This window comes from Salvelinus alpinus, chromosome 1, assembly GCF_045679555.1.
Source record: "Salvelinus alpinus chromosome 1, SLU_Salpinus.1, whole genome shotgun sequence".
Lineage (NCBI taxonomy): Eukaryota > Metazoa > Chordata > Actinopteri > Salmoniformes > Salmonidae > Salvelinus > Salvelinus alpinus.
Genome location: NC_092086.1, coordinates 115,772,417 through 115,792,017, shown reverse-complemented (window position 1 = coordinate 115,792,017; position 19,601 = coordinate 115,772,417). Strand labels below are relative to the sequence as shown.

The 19,601-nt window shown below is 42.1% G+C and overlaps 1 protein-coding gene across 1 annotated transcript in view; it reads right to left on the bottom strand.

Moving 5' to 3' along the window:
• trabd2a (TraB domain containing 2A) overlaps positions 1-16,611 on the bottom strand; it is a 143,321-nt gene extending 126,710 nt beyond the window's left edge. The window contains exons 1-2 of the mRNA XM_071342374.1: positions 15,688-16,611; positions 14,290-14,850 (exon numbers count right to left, since the gene is read on the bottom strand). Of these exons, the coding sequence (XP_071198475.1) occupies positions 14,290-14,850; positions 15,688-15,795 (669 nt within the window). The 5' untranslated portion in view covers positions 15,796-16,611. The remainder of the gene's footprint in view (positions 1-14,289; positions 14,851-15,687) is intronic.
• Positions 16,612-19,601: the final 2,990 nt, after the last annotated feature.

Here is a 19,601-nt window from a genome sequence, read left to right as displayed (position 1 = left end):
CAGTTTTGCAGTGGCAATGGTGGAATAAAGAGGACCAAATGCGGGACAAGGGAACGATCTTGACATGGATCGCGTTCAAATGGAGACATCCCACGGGCCCGGTTGTCAATTCAACATCTATTCCACGTTGGTTCAATGTTAATTTAATTGAAATGACCGTCAGAAACAACGTTGATTTAACCAGTGTGCCCAGTGGGATAGTTCTGCTTGTTAACCCTATCAGTCCCAGGAACCCAGCAAAAATCCTCTTTTCATTGATCTGACTTTCATTTATCTGCAGCCCTTTATATTTAGTGTTTTACCATTTAAAACACTACGGAGTGTTTTTACCATTTTCTGTTCAGGACAACCAAAACAATTTGACATAAACAGTAAATAGTTGAATTCATGAATATTAAGGTTTGTCAAAGCAAGAATCTGATCCGCATGAGTTTCTATGATTATTGTATGTACAGAACTAGTTGGGAATTGAATATCCAGATAGTTTTGTGACAGCTATGTGAGCTTATTACAGACACTATGTCCTGGGATTTCCTATTACCTTCTATGTCAGTGGTCACCAACCGGTCGATCGCCAAGGCATTGCTAGGCGATCGCCAAACGTTTCTGTAAAAAACCCAATGGTAAAGATGAAGTATGAATCCGATTTTGAACCATTTCATGTGTCTGAAGGTACAAACTCTTCCTTCCCGGTGGACCCAGAGAGCAAATCAAGTGTACTATAGGCCTACCGCTGGCCAATCAGATGGCTCAGATGACCGTGTCTGCAGTAACGTAAGCAGCATAAAGGAAAGCTACAGCAAAGTGGATACTGTGAGCTGTAAAACGTTTAAAAACCACGACTAGAGAGAGACTGTCAACGAATACAGCAAAGAGCTGCTGTTTTTATGAGTGACTTCATGTTTCAGGTCTTATTCAGTATTGTCAACACTTTTATAAACCATAAAATGTGCGTTCACCCTACTTCCACTCAAGCTACTATCAGCAGTGCAGCCGTAATGAACGAGAAGGAAAGTGTCTCTATAGGCTTGTGTTGTTGTTATTAGAGGCTTGGGTCTCTTTTAATATCGAGGAATATTTCACTTTCTCTGTTCATAGGAGTAACAACATGAATTTGTCCACGAGTTTCACCATCAGCTGGAAGACGGTGTCCCTTTTTGTCCAGCATCAGTGGAGGAAAGGGAGGGACGTTGAGAGACGGACCCTCAGTCTGTTGCTCTCTCCCTCCGCTGAGACTGACCATCAGATGCAGGTACCAATTGTCCAGAAATACAGAAGAAACCTGTCCGAAAAACACATTTTCTTATTTGTCATACTTTTTCATGTGTTTTCTTTTTGGTAAGGGAGTCCACAGAGGTATGGAATGTTCCATGGGCTTCAGTATTAATGGATTAATGGAACACTCCAGTGTTAATGGATTAATGGAACAATCCAGTGTTGATGGATTCATGGAACACTCCAGTGTTGATGGATTCATGGAACACTCCAGTGTTAATGGATTCATGGAACACTCCAGCGTTGATGGATTCATGGAACACTCCAGTGTTAATGGATTCATGGAAAACTCCAGTGTTAATGGATTCATGGAACACTCCAGTGTTAATGGATTCATGGAACACTCCAGCGTTGATGGATTCATGGAACACTCCAGTGTTAATGGATTCATGGAAAACTCCAGTGTTAATGGATTCATGGAACACTCCAGTATTAATGGAACACTCCAGTGTTAATGGATTCATGGAACACTCCAGTGTTAATGGATTCATGAAACACTCCAGTGTTAATGGATTCATGGAACAATCCAGTGTTAATGGATTCATGGAACACTCCAGTGTTAATGGATTCATGGAACACTCCAGTGTTAATGGATTCATGGAACAATCCAGTGTTAATGGATTCATGGAACACTCCAGTGTTAATGGATTCATGGAACACTCCAGTATTAATGGATTCATGGAACACTCCAGTATTAATGGAACACTCCAGTGTTAATGGATTCATGGAACACTCCAGTGTTAATGGATTAATGGAACACTCCAGTGTTAATTTATTCATGGAACACTCCAGTGTTAATTTATTTTCATTTTTTATTGAACCTTAATTTATACAGTTTTTTCTCATTGAGATAACATCTCTTTTCCAAGAGAGACCTGGTCCAATAGCAGCAGGGGGAACAACGTTTCAGACAAAACAACTTACATACACTAACACAACATTAAACAAAACTATAAACACACATACAGTACAACAACTACATATTACGTTAAAAAACAGAAAAGCCTTGACTAAAAAACAGCTGTCCTAAAGACAATTACACTCTTCTATGATATATATATATATATATACATCGATCAAGTGTTTAAACTCCACCAACTAAACTAGATCTTCAAATTTTAAAATGTTCAGGAGAGAATTCCAGGACAACGGAGCTGAGTAACTAAAACTATTTCTACCATGGCCTGTTCTAATTTTTGGTACTGTTAGAATCAAATGAGAATAGGACCGTAATTGGTATTGATTTACTGTCCTGATAAAAAAAAAGAACAGAGATAAAATGGCATTTTACCCGATATGGCCTTATAAATCAGTGTTCAACCTACGCAAGGTCAATGACGACCAGCCAACAGCGCTGTAAGACGCTTCTGATTTGTAATGAACCTGAGGGCTGCATGATACACGGAATCAGGTGCTCTCAGGGTAGTGGCTGAGGGCTGCATGATACACGGAATCAGGTGCTCTCGGGGTCGTGGCTGAGGGCTGCATGATACACGGAATCAAGTGCTCTCAGGGTAGTGGCTGAGGGCTGCATGATACACGGAATCAGGTGCTCTCAGGGTAGTGGCTGAGGGCTGCATGATACACGGAATCAAGTGCTCTCGGGGTAGTGGCTGAGGGCTGCATGATACACGGAATCAAGTGCTCTCGGGGTCGTGGCTGAGGGCTGCATGATACACGGAATCAAGTGCTCTCAGGGTCGTGGCTGAGGGCTGCATGATACACGGAATCAGGTGCTCTCAGGGTAGTGGCTGAGGGCTGCATGATACACGGAATCAAGTGATCTCGGGGTCGTGGCTGAGGGCTGCATGATACACGGAATCAAGTGCTCTCGGGGTCGTGGCTGAGGGCTGCATGATACACGGAATCAAGTGCTCTCAGGGTCGTGGCTGAGGGCTGCATGATACACGGAATCAGGTGCTCTCAGGGTAGTGGCTGAGGGCTGCATGATACACGGAATCAAGTGCTCTCGGGGTAGTGGTTGAGGCCTGCATATATATAACATCACTAAAATCTAAAACCGCCAGTAATGTACATCGTACCAGCTCCTTCCTGGCCTCCAGAGAAAAACAAGCCTTATGCCGGTAATAAAAACCTATTTTCAGCTTGAGCTTCCTTATCACGTTCTCTACACGCACTGTGAAGCTCAGCTTGTCATCCACCCACACACTCAAATATTTGTACACTTCAACTTGCTCTATAGTATGTCCAGCCAATGTAGCAATAACATGATGAGTAACATGCCTGGCATTTGAAAATACCATGCATTTTGTTTTACCTGAATTTAGAACCAGCTTTAAATCATACAGATTCTGTTGTATGATATTAAATGCTCTTTGGGCATTTTCAAAAGATAAAGATAAACTACTACCACTTGAATAAAGAACAGTATCATCTACATAAAAATGAACATCCGCTGTTTCAATAAGATCCCCAATGTTGTTGATATACAAAATGAACAACAGTGGGCCCAAAATAGAACCTTGCGGAACACCTGAGCACAACTCTATGGACTCAGATTTACAACCATCCGCTATTACACATTGTGTACGATTTGATAGGCAATTTATAAACCAATTTAGAGCATGACCAGTAATTCCACAACATGTTAACCTTTGCACTAACACAGCATGTTCCACGGTGTCAAATGCCTTTGACAAATCAATAAATACAGACACACAATGTAACTTGTCAAGAGCACACTGGAAGTCATTTAAAACCTTCAATGTGGCTGAAACAGTGCTGTGGCCAGACCTAAAACCTGATTGCATTCCATTTATGGATTAACGGAACACTCCAGTCTTAAGTTTCCCTGCATTAAAGCCTCCAGCTTCTAGGAGCGCCGCCTCTGGGTGAGCGTTTTCTTGTTTGCTTATGGCGGAATACAGCTCATTCATTGCTGTCTTAGTGCCAGCCGCTGACTGTGGTGGTATGTAAAACAGCTACAAAAAATACAGATGAAAACTCTCTAGGTAGATAGTCAGCTTATCATGAGATACTCTACCTCAGGCGAGTAATAGCGCGAGACTTCCTTAGATATCGTGCACCAGCTGTTATTTACAAAAATACATAGTCCGCCACCCCTGGTCTTACCAGAAGCCGCTGTTCTATCCTGCCGGTGCAGCATATAACCATGTTGATACTGTCATTGTTCAGCCACGTCTCCGTGAAGCATAAGATGTTACAGTTTTGAATGTCTCGTTGGTAGTTAAATCTTCCGCGTAGGTCTTCTATTTTATTGTCCAAAGATTGCACGTTTTCTAGCAGAATGGAAGGAAGTAGGGGTTTATTCAATCGCCTACGAATTCTCAGAAGGCAGCCCGCCCTCCGGACCCTTTTTCTCCGCCTCCTCTTCATGCAAATCCTGGGGATCTGGGCCTATTCCCGAAAAAGCAGTATATCGTCCGCGTCGGGCTCGTCAGACTTGTTAAAGGTAAAAAATGGATTCTGCCAGTCTGTGGTGAGTAATCGCAGTCCTGATGTCCATAAGTTATTTTCGGTCATAAGAGACGGTAGCGGCAACATTATGTACAAAATAAGTTAAAAAAATAAGTTACAGACAATGCAATTAAACAAACAACAAAGCACAATCGTTTGGGGGCACATAAAACGTCTGCCTTCTTCTCCTGCGCCATTTTACACTGGAACCTTCCATTAATACATTAAATCCGTTCTACCAAATTTCTATCAGCATGTTAAATGTGCAACCAGAGGGGGAAAAAAACTCTGAATCACCTTTACTCCACACACAGAGATGCATACAAAGCTCTCCCTTGCCCTCCATTTGGAAAATCTGACCGTAATTATATCCTCCTGATTCCTGCTTACAAGCAAAAATTAAAGCAGGAAGCACCAGTGACTAGATCAATAAAAACGTGGTCAGATGAAGCAGATGCTACACTACAGGACAGTTTTGCTAGCACAGACTGGAATATGTTCCGGGATTCCTCTAATGGCATTGAGGAGTGCACCACATCTGTCATTGGCTTCATCAATAAGTGCATCGACGACGTCGTCCCCACAGTGACAGTACGTACATACCCCAACCAGAAGCCATGGATTACAGGCAACATCCGCACTGAGCTAAAGGCTAGAGCTGCCGCTTTCAAGGAGAGGGACTCTAACCCAGAAGCTTATAAGAAATCCCGCTATGCCCTATGACGAATCATCAAAAAGGCAAAGCGTCAATACAGGACTAAGATCTAATCGTACTACACCGGCTCTGACACTCGTCGGATGTGGCAGGGCTTGCAAACCATTACAGACTACAAAGGGAAGCACAGCTGAGAGCTGCCCAGTGACACATGCCTACCAGATGAGCTAAACTACTTCTATGCTCGTTTCGAGTGAAATAACACTGAAACATGCATGAAAGCACCAGCTGCCCCAACAGATCCACAGATGATGCAAACTCTATTGCACTCCACACTGCCCTTTCACACCTGGACAAAAGGAACACCTATGTGAGAATGCTTTTCATTGACTACAGCTCAGCGTTCAACACCATAGTGCCCTCAGCTCATCAATAAGCTAAGGACCCTGGGACTAAACACTTCCCTCTGCAACTGGATCCTGCACTTCCTGATGGGCCGACCCAGGTGGTACGGGTAGGTAACAACACATCTGCCACGCTGATCCTCAACACAGGGGCCCCTCATGGATGCATGCTCTGTCCCCTCCTGTACTCCCTGTTCACTCATGACTGCACGGCCAGGCACGGCCAACACCATCATTAAGTTTGCCGATGACACAACAGTGGTAAGCCTGATCACCGACAATGCAGAGACGGCCTATTTGAAGGAGGTCAGAGACCTGGTCTTGTGGTGCCAGGACAACAACCTCTCTCAACGTGATTAACCTCTTTCAGCTAGGGGGCACTTTTTAGGTTTGGAAAAATAACGTTCCCAAGGTAAACGGACTATTTCTCAGGCCCAGATGCTAGAATATGCATATAATTGACAGATTAGGTTAGAAAACACTCTAAAGTTTCCAAAACTGTCAAAATATTGCCTGTGAATATAACAGAAATTATTTTGCAGGCGAAAACCTGAGGAAATCCAACCCGGAAGTGCCTTTTATTTGGAAAAATCCCTGTTCCATTGGCTGCCCATCCTCCATTTAAAGGGGTATCAACCAGATTCCTTTTCCAATGGCTTCCTCAAACTGTGACCAGGCTTTAGACATAGTTTCAAGCTTTTATTTTGAAAAATGAGCGAGATTTATCAAAACGCATCAGGTGTCCTTTGATTAGTTCATGCGCCCGAGATTTGTAGCTCAACATTTTCTTTCTCTGTAGTATTGAATAGTTTACCGTCCGGCTGAAATATTATCGATTATGTATGTTAAAAACAACCTGAGGCTTGATTATAAAAAATGTTTGACATGTTTCTACGAACATTACGGATACTTTTTGGAATTTTCGTCTACCCTCGTCTGCCCTTCAGGACCGGCACGAGCCTGTGGTTTTCTGAACATAACGCGCAAACCAAATGGAAGTTTTTGGTTATGAAAATAATTTTTATCGAACAAAAAGAACATGTATTGTGTAACTGGGAGTCTCGTGAGTGCAAACATCCGAAGATCATCAAAGGTAAGCGATTAATTTAATTGCTTTTCTGACTTTCGTGACCAAGCTAATTTGCGGCTAGCTGTTCTTACTGTTTTGTCTAGTGATTGATAAACTCACAAACGCTTTGATTGCTTTCGCTGTAAAGCATATTTTCAAAATCTGACACGACAGGTGGATTAACAACAAGCTAAGCTGTGTTTTGGTATATTTCACTTGTGATTTCATGATTATAAATATTTTTAGTATTTTTTATTTATTTGGCGCTCTGCAATTCAGCGGTTGTTTACGAAAATGATCCCGCTAAAGGGATCCGTGCGTCAAGAAGTTAAGACAAAGGAGATGATTGTGGACTACAGGAAAAAGAGGACCGAGCACGCCTCCATTCTCATTGACGGGGATACAGTGGAGCAGGTATATGATGATACACCAGTAACGTAATAAAATATATAGCTGTCGGCTATATTAGCCACGACTTAACGTTCTTTGTGCAGCTTCAAATGTCGAACAAAGTTGGAAATTGTTGCGCCTCCGTCTGTAATTTTCTTCCCGCGTGTTTTGCAAGTTGCAATCCGTTTTTTGTTGATACAGCGTTGTCTTTATATCTGAAAATAATAATTTGGGGGTATCATCTTTCCAAGGTCTTCATCTGACTTCACCTGCCGACGTTCCTCTGCACTGCCACGCACAACTTTTTCTCAGCTGGCACAATTTGATTGGCTGCTGTCCGATTCAAACTGTAATCCGTTAAATGAAGAGTTGATGCGCTGCACACTTTTTTAAATAGCATCATCATCATCACCATTTTTTAAATAGCAATATTTTGGCTTGGGGAGGGTATCAAGTCAGGTCGAGTCAATAGGCTCAAGTCCAAGTCAAATCACGAGTCATTGGTGTTAAAGTCAAAGTCGAGTTGCAAGTCATCATATTTGTGACTCGAGTCTGACTCAAGTCCAAGTCATGTAACTCGAGTCCACACCTCTGTTGGTGAGTACGGCCCAGTACAATACTGGGGCCAAACTCCCTGCCATCCAGGACCTATACCAGGTGGTGTCAGAGGAAGGTCCAAAACATTGATAAAGACTCCAGCCACCCATGCCATAAAATGTTTTCACTGCTTTCGCACAGCAGGCGGTCCCAGTGTAAGAAGTCTTGAACCAACAGGACCCTGAACTGCTTCTACACCCAAACCAGAAGACTGCTAAACAAGACTGCTAAACAGCTAATCAAATGGCTACCCGGATTACCTGCATTGACCTTTTTTTGCACTAACTCTTGTGCACTGACTCTATGCTAACACTGGACTGTACCCACAAAAATGTAACTCTTTGGCCTGAATGCAAAGCTCTATGTCTGGAGAAAACCAGGCACAGCCCATCACCCATCTAACACCATCCCTACCGTGAAGCATGGTAGTGGCAGCAACATGCTATGGGGATGGTTTTTCTGTGGCAGGAAGAGGGAGAATGGTAAAGATAGAGGGAAAAATGGCACCAAATACAGGCATCCTTGATGAGAACCAGTTTCAGAGTGCAAACGACCTTAGACTGGGGTGAAGATTTAAGTTCCAACGGGACAATGACCCCAAGCATACTGACAAAGCAACGCTGGAATGGCTTCAGAACAAGAATGTGAAAGCCAAAGCACAGGCTTTAATCCCATAGAAAATCCGTGGAAATATTTAAAGATTGCTGTTCACCGCCGCTGCAATCTGCAAGGAAGAAAATCCACAAATCCAGATGTGCAAAGCTGATACAGTCATACCCAAGATGACTTAAAGCTGTAATCGCAGCCAAAGGTGAAAGGTCACAAAGTATTGACTCAGGTGGTAAACATAAAGGTCCAGTCCATTAAAAAAATTGGTGGCCTGTAAACACTTCACTGTTGTGATGCCAAAATTCTAGCAAAAATGCATTGTGCATAGAATTAAAAAGGTATTGTCGGATATTATTCATCCTAATCAGACAAGTTTTTTTTACATGGACAATACATTGGAGATAATATAAGACAAGTACTGGAAACAATAGAACACTATGAAAAATATGTGAAACCAGGCCTTGTTTTCATAGCTGACTTTGAAAAGGCCTTTGATAAAGTACGACTGGAATTTATATATAAATGCCTGAAATATTTTAATTTTGGAGAATCTCTTATACAATGGGTTAAAACTTCTTATGGCTTGGGGGCAGTATTTCGACGTCTGGATGAGAAGCGTGCCCAAAATAAACTACCTGTCACTCAGGCCCAGAAGCTAGGATATACATATAATTGGCAGATTTGGATAGAAAACACTCTAACGTTTCCAGAACTGTTCAAATAATGTCTGTGAGTATAACAAAACTGATATGGCAGGCGAAAACCTGAGGAAAATCCATCCAGGAAGTGGGATTTTTTTGATGTGGTTATTTTCAATTGAATGCCTATAGAGTATCTAATGGGTTAGGACCCAGATTGCAGTTCCTATGGCTTCCACTAGATGTCAACAGTCTTTAGACATTGATTCAGGCTTGTTTTCTGAAAAATGAAGAAGAATGAGACCTTTCTGTCAGTGGACTGTAGAATCATGCAGTGCTGGTTTACGCGCATGACCGAGTGCGCGCCCTTCGTTGTTTTTCCTTTCTATTGAATACGCTTTTGTCCGGTTGAAATATTATCGATTATTTAGACAATTGACAACCTGAGGATTAATTATAAATATTGTTTGACATGTTTCTATGAACTTTACCGGTACTATTAGGATGTATTCGTCTGCATGTTTTGACCGCCTTTGAGCCAGTAGATTACTGAACAAAATGCGCCAACAAAACAGAGTTTTTGGGATATAAAGAGGGACTTTATCAAACAAAACAAACCATTATTGTGTAGCTGGGACAATTGTGACTGCAACCATATGAAGATCTTCAAAGGTACGTGATTACATTTATTGCTATTTCTGACTTTTGTAATTCCTTTACTTGGTTGTAAAATGTTTGTATGCTTTTGTAAGCGGGGCGCTGTCCTCAGATAATTGCATGGTATGTTTTCGCCGTAAAGCCTTTTTGAAATCTGACAAAGCGGCTGGATTAACAAGAAGTTCATCTTTAAGCCGATGTATAACACTTGTATTTTTTACATAAGTATTCAACACTTTTGCTATGAGACTCAAAATTGAGCTCAGGTGCATCCGTTTTCATTGATAAGTTTGAGATGTTTCTACAACGTGATTGGAGTGCACCTGTGGTAAATTCAATTGATTAGACATGATTTGGAAAGGCACACACCTGTCTATATAAGGTCCCACAGTTGACAATACATGTCAGAGCAAAAACCAAGCCATGAGGTTGAAGGAATTGTCTGTAGAGCTTCGAGACAGGATTACAGTATGTACCAAAAAATGTATTCAGTATTGAACGTCCCCAAGAACACAGTGGCCTCCATCATTCTTAAATGGAAGAAGTTTGGAACCACCAAGACTCTTCTTAGAGCTGGCTGCTCGGTGGTCCAAACTGAGCAATCGGGGAGAAGGGCCTTGGTCAGGGAGGTGACCAAGAACCCGATGGTCACTCTGATAGAGCTCCAGAATTATTCTGTGGAGATGGGAGAATCTTCCAGAAGGACAACGACTCTAAGCACACAGCCAAGTCAATGCAGGAGTAGCATTGGGACAAGTCTCTGAAGGTCCTTGAGTGGCCCAGCCAGAGCCCAAACTTGAACCCGATCGAACATCTCTGGAGAGACCTGAAAATAGCTGTGCAGCGACACTCCCTATCCAACCTGACAGAGCTTGAGAGGATCTACAGAGAATACAGGTGTGCCAAGCTTGTAGCGTCATACCCAAGAAGACTCAAGGCTGTAATCGCTGTCAAAGGTACTTCAACAAAGTACTGAGTAAAGGGTCTGAATACTTATGTAAATGTCATATTTAAGTTTTTGCTTTGACAAAAACAACTTAATACATTTCAGAATAAGGCTGTAATGTAACAAAATGTGGGAAAAGTCGAGGGGTCTGAAAACTTTCCAAATGCCCTGTATGGGGGATACAACCATCCCAGCTCTGCAGATTTTGCTGCGAACAGACAGAATCATTAGATCACTTGTTTTGGTACTGTCCATATGTAGCTTGTTTTTGGTTGCAGGTTCAGGAATGGCTGAAGAATCACAACATTTACCTTGAGCTAACTCTGCAGATAGCACTGCTGGGTGATCTGAAAAGCCATAGTCAATCAATCAATAATATAATAATGTATATCTTGAATTAACAATCTGTAGAAACTATGAGAATGAAAGATTTAGAACTTTTGTAAAACATCACAGCACATTTGAAAAATATATGGCACATAGAAATCAAAACTGGATGGTGTTCAGAGAGAGATGGGAGGGGTTGAGGGGAGCTGAAGGATGGGACTGGATGGTGTTCAGAGATAGATGGGAGGGGTTGAGGGGAGCTGAAGGATGGGACTGGATGGTGGTCAGAGATAGATGGGAGGGGTTGAGGGGAGCTGAAGGATGGGACTGGATGGTGGTCAGAGATAGATGGGAGGGGTTGAGGGGAGCTGTAGGATGGGACTGGATGGTGTTCAGAGATAGATGGGAGGGGTTGAGGGGAGCTGAAGGATGGGACTGGGTGGTGTTCAGAGATAGATGGGAGGGGTTGAGGGTAGCTGAAGGATGGGACTGGATGGTGGTCAGAGATAGATGGGAGGGGTTGAGGGGAGCTGAAGGATGGGACTGAATGGTGTTCAGAGATAGATGGGAGGGGTTGAGGGTAGCTGAAGGATTGGACTAATAACAACAAGACAACTATTGTAAAATATACTGTGTTTGTAAAATGTATGTATAAACAGGAAGAAGAAGCCTAAGTGTTGTCAATTAGTTTACTCCAAGGGTAGGGGTAGTAGGGTTAGGGGGAAATAATGAAGGGAAATATATAACAAATATACAGTGGCAAGAAAAAGTATGTGAACCCTTTGGAAATACCTGGATTTCAGCATAAATTGGTCATAAAATTTTATCTGATCTTCATCTAAGTCACAACAATAGGCAAAGACAACCTGCTTAAACTAATAACACACAAACAGTTATACGTTTTCATGTCTTTATTGAACACACCGTGTAAACATTCATAGTGCAGGGTGGGAAAAGTATGTGAACCCTTGGATTTAATAACTGGTTGACCCTCCTTTGGCAGCAATAACCTCAACCAAATGTGTTCTGTAGTTGAGGATCAGACCTGCACAACGGTCAGGAGGAATGTTGGACTATTCCTCTTTACAAAACTGTTTCAGTTCAGCAATATTCTTGGGATGTCTGGTGTGAACTGCTCTCTGGAGGTCAGGCCACAGCATCTCAATGGGGTTGAGGTCAGGACTCTGACTGGGCCACTCCAGAAGGCGTATTTTCTTCTATTGAAGACATTCTGTTGTTGATTTACTTCTGTGTTTTGGGTCGTTGTCCTGTTGCATCACTCAACTTCTGTTGAGCTTCAATTGGCGGACAGATAGCCTAACATTCTCCTGTAAAATGTCTTGATAAACTTGGGAATTCATTTTTCGGTCGATGACAGCAAGCTGTCCAGGGCCTGAGGCAGCAAAGCAGCAACCATGATGCTCCCTCCACCATACTTTACAGTTGGGATGAGGTTTTGATGTTGGTGTGCTGTGCCTTTTTTTCTTCACACATAGTAATATCATCTGTCCACAGAATATTTTGACAGTAGCGCTGTGGAACATCCAGGTGCACTTTTGCAAACTTCAGAGGTGCAGCAATGTTTTTTTGGACAGCAGTGACTTCTTCAGTGGTGTCCTCCCATGAACACTATTCTTGTTTAGTGTTTCACGTATCGTAGACTCGTCAACAGAGATGTTAGCATGTTCCAGAGATTTCTGTAAGTCTTTAGCTGACACTATTGTATTCAATGTAGACAAGAAAAATACAATACTTTGTGTGTTATTAGTTTAAGCACACTGTGTTTGTCTATTGTTGTGACTTAGATGAACATCAGATCAAATTTGATGACAAATTTATGCAGAAATCCAGGTAATTCCAAAGAGTTCACATACTTTTTCTTGCCACTGTATATATATATATGTATTATTTTATTTTTTTAATATATGGGGGATTGGAAATGATGCAGATAATTACATTGATAGAAGCCACAATATATATGCAATATTAAAGCTGATCCACCCCCTAAAATAATACTAATAACAAAGTATTGACTCAGGGGTGTTAATACTAATGACAATTCTATATTTCTGTATTCCATTTTCAAGAAATGTGGATAAATGTCAAAAAATATGTTTTGACTTTGTCATTATGGGGTATTGTGATGTCATTATGAGGTATTGTGATGTCACTATGGGGTATTGTGATGTCACTATGGGGTATTGTGTGTAGATGGTTGAGAAAAAAAATATATTTAATCCAACAAAATGTGGAATAAGTCAAGGTGTATGAATACTTTCTGATGGCACTGTAGCTACCTAAATTACCTGGTACCCCTGCACATCGACTCGGTACTGGTACTCCCTGTATAAAGCCATGTCATTACCTGGTAGCCCTGCACATCGACTCGGTACTGGTACTCCCTGTATATAGCCATGTCATTACCTGGTACCCCTACACATTGACTCGGTACTGGTACACCATGTGTTTATAGCCATGTTATTACCTGGTACCCCTGCACATTGACTCAGTACTGGTACTACCTGTATATAGCCACGTTATTACCTGGTACTCACTGTATATGGCCATGTTATTACCTGGTACCTCCTGTATATAGCCATGTTATTACCTGGTACCTCCTGTATATAGCCATGTTATTACCTGGTACCTCCTCTATATAGCCATGTAATTACCTGGTACTCCTTGTATAAAGCCATGTTATTACCTGGTACCTCCTGTATATAGCCATGTAATTACCTGGTACTCCTTGTATAAAGCCATGTTATTACCTGGTACCTCCTGTATAAAGCCATGTTATTACCTGGTACCTCCTGCATATAGCCATGTTATTACCTGGTACCTCCTGCATATAGCCATGTTATTGTTATTCGTTATTCTCTGTGCATTTATTCCATGTGTCACATTTAACATTTATACTTTAAAAAGGACCTGTCAGTCAGCATGTCCCTGTTAGTCTACACCTGTTGTTTAGGAAACATGTGACGAATAAAATGTCATTTGATTTTAGGTCTTTCTTGAAATCCAAACATTGTTCTTGATTTATGCGAAATTGTGAAGGTTTAAAATCATATCTAATAGATTAGGATGGTCCCTGGTCTAAAGTAGTGAACTATATAGGGTTCTCTAGGGCTCTGGTCTAAAGTAGTGCACTATATAGGGAATAGGGTTCTATAGGGCTCTGTTAAAAGTAGTGCACTATATAGGGAATAGGGTTCTTTCGGGCTCTGGTCTAAAGTAGTGCACTATGTAGAAAATAGGCCGGGTGCAATTTGCGATGGACTCACCTGAGAGAAGTTGAGTCCGTTGAGAGGGTGACACTGTTCCTCCACCTTCTCCACAGCTCCTGTTCTCTTCCTCATCCTCTCTGCCTCCTGAGCCAGGTACAGATCCAACACCGGGACCCCTCTCGTCTTAATGTCCGCCTCCGTCAACGAGTTCACCATCAACATCACCCACACAGGCCTCTTTCTCTCCCAGTTCCCTGCTATTGCATTAAACAGGTAGTCAGCGTAGAGGCCTTTACCCCTCTGGTCAGGAGTCATCCACGATGGCATCATGAGCTTGACGTACTCCAAGTGCCTCTTGAGGCGTCTGTAGATATCTCTGGGTAGAACATCTTGTAGGGTTCCCCCCTGAGGGAGGAGCTGGCAGCTGGTCAGCGCTGAGATGGTGTAGGGATCAGTCAGGTCCAGCTCCAAGTAAACCATGTTGCTCTCCTGGAAAGCCTTCTTGGAGTTCTCTGGGATAAAGTCCCAGACGCGCGTGTAAGGGACGTGGATCGTGCCGTAGAAGTAGGACGGAGGGTTGCGTTTGATGGTCCACAGGAAAGAGTTCAGATCACTTTGCTACCGATGCGGAAAAGAGGAAAGAAGACATTGAGTGAATTAGTAATAGTATTACCAGGCTATAAAACCAAATTCATGTTTTTTGGTCAACCCAAAACCTTATGTCCTTAATGAACATATACTGTGTGTGTGTGTGTGTGTGTGTGTGTGTGTGTGTGTGTGTGTGTGTGTGTGTGTGTGTGTGTGTGTGTGTGTGTGTGTGTGTGCGTGCGTGCGTGCGTGCGTGTGTGCGTGCGTGTGATGTCACTCACAAAACATGTCACTAAAATTAAACAAAGACATGGACAAACAAACTATTTTAATTGCTGGCTGGTCTAAAAACAGACTTGCAATAAACAAAAATACCTACTAGGTTTCATCCATTGCAAATAGACAGTGTGAACATGGAGCTATTTAAATTGACCGAGACTGTTGATTCTACATGCGATAGGCCATTTGATGCTCGGTAATGGACTGATAATGTCTTATCAGCAGAACACTTCACAGCGCACTAGACTCACACAATAGACATCCGAAATGATCTGCGCTCTTAGAGGATGTAGAAACTTTACAGGAAAACACTTAGACCTACTTTTTGAGGTTCGCACCTATCTGTGGATTAGGCTACACTCGCGGATGAATGAACTAGCCTAGAACGACACATTTTGTAAATGAAAAGTGAATGGAAGAAATAATAATTTAGCCTAACATATTTATAGGCTAAAACGGGACCGTGGACATTCAGATATTCAAATAACAGTTCCATTGGACATTTTTAAAATTATGAAAAAAATCATAATTTACTTAGATGTTGGCTAAGACATTATATTCAATCGGACGTGATATTAGGGGACTTACTTTCCTTTTTAGCTCGCAGTTAGACGACTCCCGGAGGCTCCATTGGTCGTCTCCTTTCACCAGCAGCATTAGGAACGCTTGAATAAATGTGACCCAAGAGACCAGCATCGTAACTCCCAACGTGCACGCTATTTTCACAACGTGTCGCAAAGATGAAGCTACCCAACAACAATTCTTTCCTGGGGAAATTGCTTAAATAATTTTCCGAATTTCAGTTCCATGTAAATAATAATTCAAACACGCCGACATATAGCCTATCTACCTTTCTGCCGCCGGAAGAACTCATGTTTGAGTGAAATTGCATTCAATAGTTTGAGTGATGTTTTTTTTTCTTCACATGTGTGAAAGCATTGACGATGTCATCATGCTGTCGTCTTGAATCTGACACTTTCCCTCTCCCTCATATTTGATAATACGCTGCCGTGCATGGCACTTGATGGAAACCTACAACTTGCTTCGCGATAGTAGACTAGGCTACAATCCTCAATGAGATAAAAAATCGAATCTAACTATCCAGTGTTTGATAGGCCACACTTAGAACCGAGCAGATTGTGCACAGTGAGTAAATTAGTATCCAAAGTGCACGCAAGCAACAGGTTCTAAACTAAACTTCGTGCGTCTTCAGGTTCCCGGAATGAGCGTTGGAATTCCTCGCCACAATGTTGTTACTACTCCGCTGTTATCTACTTCCAAAACACAGGCCCGCAGAAAATAAATGATTTCACCGGTGCTGTTCGGGAATTCGAACGGAGCAACACTTTCTCCTGAATTGGTTGTCCAATTCCAAGCGCCATCAACCGTCCCCAAATCCTCGAAGAAACTTTCTCTATCGTGTCCTCCTTGTTTCCATAACTCCAGACTCCCCTCATTTCTCTCACTGTGTTGCTGGAGTGTGTAAGCATCTCTATGTTAGGCTCATGCATGGGGCACTACCTACCCCCCTGCCCCCACCCTCTCTCTCTCTCCACTCCTCCACCCCCTCCCCACTGTGCAATAATCTGATTTAACATCTCACCCCCCCGCGGGTCGTGGCGAGAGGAGTACACTCATACACTTCAAAGTAGAATCCGACTATGGTCTGATCTGCTGCTCAGGACTTTATCAGGAGTCGGCAAGATTCGGTTTTTCCAGAGCCCTAACAGCGGCAGGAGTGAGAGTGGTTGAGCGCTCACAGCGGCAGGAGTGAGAGCGGTTGAGCCCTCACAGCGGCAGGAGTGAGAGTGATTGAGCCCTCACAGCGGCAGGAGTGAGAGTGGTTGAGCCCTCACAGTGGCAGGAGTGAGAGCGGTTGAGCGCTCACAGCGGCAGGAGTGAGAGTGGTTGAGCGCTCACAGCGGCAGGAGTGAGAGCGGTAGACTACCAATTAATTAACACTAAGAATAGGGCAAACAAACAAAGCAAACTTTATTAAGTCACAATGTTTGAATATGAACCAATAAGAAAAATACCAGAACTTTTGTAATAGCAAATTGTATTACTTGTAGATTACTATTTAAGGTAGTAATTAAGGTTCTATTTAATGAAAACATTTTGAAATATCACACACTTTTTCATTCTAATGGTAAGTCACTGATTGTCCTTTATTGAGCGGGGTTGTAAGGATAATGGGTTGTGTTGACTATTAGCGGAGCAGCCATTGAGGAGGGCAGACGGGCGTTGGATTTCCTGTAGGTCCATAATGTCCCGCTAATGTCCTACAAAACCATCAGCTATTACCATTAGAATACACCCGCCAAGGGCACCGTTGGGCGCTCATTCATTCTCCCTGCCCTTAAATGCAACGCAGTTAATAGCCTACATGTTGATATAGTCTAGAGTAAAGAGACATACGTCTGTCTGTCTGTTCATGAAAATATTGAGTAAAGACAAAGACAGTTGGTTTGTTGGCAAATAAATCTGACACAACACACAATGAAATCGATAGTCCTATAAATTGTTGTCAGGCAATACTAGGCAATAGCCACTACAATGGGCTTTAGTGCCCAGGCCGACTCAATGTTAATGTACTTGGACATTTTTCATTGATTTAAACAAGCTTATTTGAATGTCTATAAAACGATAGAAATAATATTTTAGTGATGAAAAAAATTATGTACTATTTTTTTTTTAAATGCTGTTTCTCATCAACTCATCTACTAAAGGTAGGCTTCGGGTGAATTCCATTTAAATTCCAGTCTATTCAGGAAGTACACTGAAATTCCAATTCTCTTCAAAGTTTTTCAATTAGGAATTTGGTTTACTTCCTGAATTGACAGGAATTTTACATGGAATTGATCCCAACCCTGACTGAAGGCCTAAATTAGTGATTATAATAGCTACTTCTCCCTGTCCATTACCCATAGAACCTGTAGGAGCGCCCTCTAGTGGCTGAAAACAGTCTCTGAAAGAGACTCCCTTTCTTCCCAAGTGATTCTGACACCTGGAAATATGTCCTGAAGTTAACCTCGTTTTGTGATAAAGTAGATTAGTAGAATATGATTTTTTTTAAAGTCAAGACTGTTTTGCCTAGTTATGTCATATGTCAACAAAGCCTTGATATCTGTCATTGATTGGCTTCTTAACAGCTTCTACCCACAAGCCATAAGACTGCTGAACAGCTGGGGGCTACCCAGACCCCTCTTTTACGCTGCTGCTACTCTCTGTTTATTATCTATGCATAGTCACTTTTACTCTACCTACATGTACATATTACCTCAATTACCTCAACTAACCGGTGCCCCCGCACATTGACACTGTACCGGTACCCCCTGTATATAGCCTCCACATTGACTCTGTACCGGTACCCCCTGTATATAGCCTCCACATTGACTCTGTACCGGTACCCCCTGTATATAGCCTCCACATTGACTCTGTACCGGTACCCCCTGTATATAGCCTCCACATTGACTCTGTACCTGTACCCCCTGTATAAGAGCCTCCACATTATTACTTTTATTTAACTTTTTTTTTTTTTTTGACTTATCTTTTGTTTGACTTAACACTTATTTGTATTATTTTTTTCTTAACTTCTTAAAGTACTGTTGGTTAAGGGCTTGTAAGTAAGCATTTCACTGTAAGGTCTACAACTCTTCTATTCGGTGCATTTTTGGGGGATTTGATTTGATCAGATTATCTACAGATCAAACAGGCATCACAGCACTGGGACTGAATCATGTTCTATTGATAGTAAAACAATTGTATTGACACCCTGGAAACCAGAACTGGGGCGGCAGGTAGCCTAGTGGTTAGAGCGTTGGACTAGTAACCGAAAGGTTGTAAAATCAAATCCCCGAGCTTACAAAGTACAAATCTGTCGTTCTGCCCCTGAACAAGGCAGTTAACCCACTGTTCCTAGGCTGTCATTGAAAATAAGAATTTGTTCTTAACTAACTTGCCTAGTTAAATAAAGACAAAAATAAATAAAATCTCCCTGGAAAACAGTAGGAAGTGATTCTGAGTGGAGTATCTTGGCTAAATAAATAAAATACAATGAATGATACCATCAAACTAATAGGAAAGGTTTTTAATTATTTTATTAAATTACTTTTCTTGCTAAAGGTATATCCAGCAATATTTACTCCATGGAAACCATGATACGCCTCATACTCATGAACCTTATACCTCTTACATCACCCATGCTCATTCCCATTCCCATGTTTCCAAGTTCCTGTAGTCTCCAGGCCTAATCCTTCCTCTGAAGTACTGTTGCTCGTACATCAGCCAGTGGCCGTCCATCACGTTGCAGGACATGCAGTTGTTCAGTTGTTGCGGTAACGATCCAAGATGGAGTCACAGTCGTCCATCATCTCTGGAGGCGGCAGGGTAGCCTAGTGGTTAGAGTGTAGAGGTGGCAGTTAGCCTAGTGGTTAGAGTGTAGGGTCAGCAGGTAGCCTAGTGGTTAGAGTGTAGAGGCGGCAGGTAGCCTAGTGGTTAGA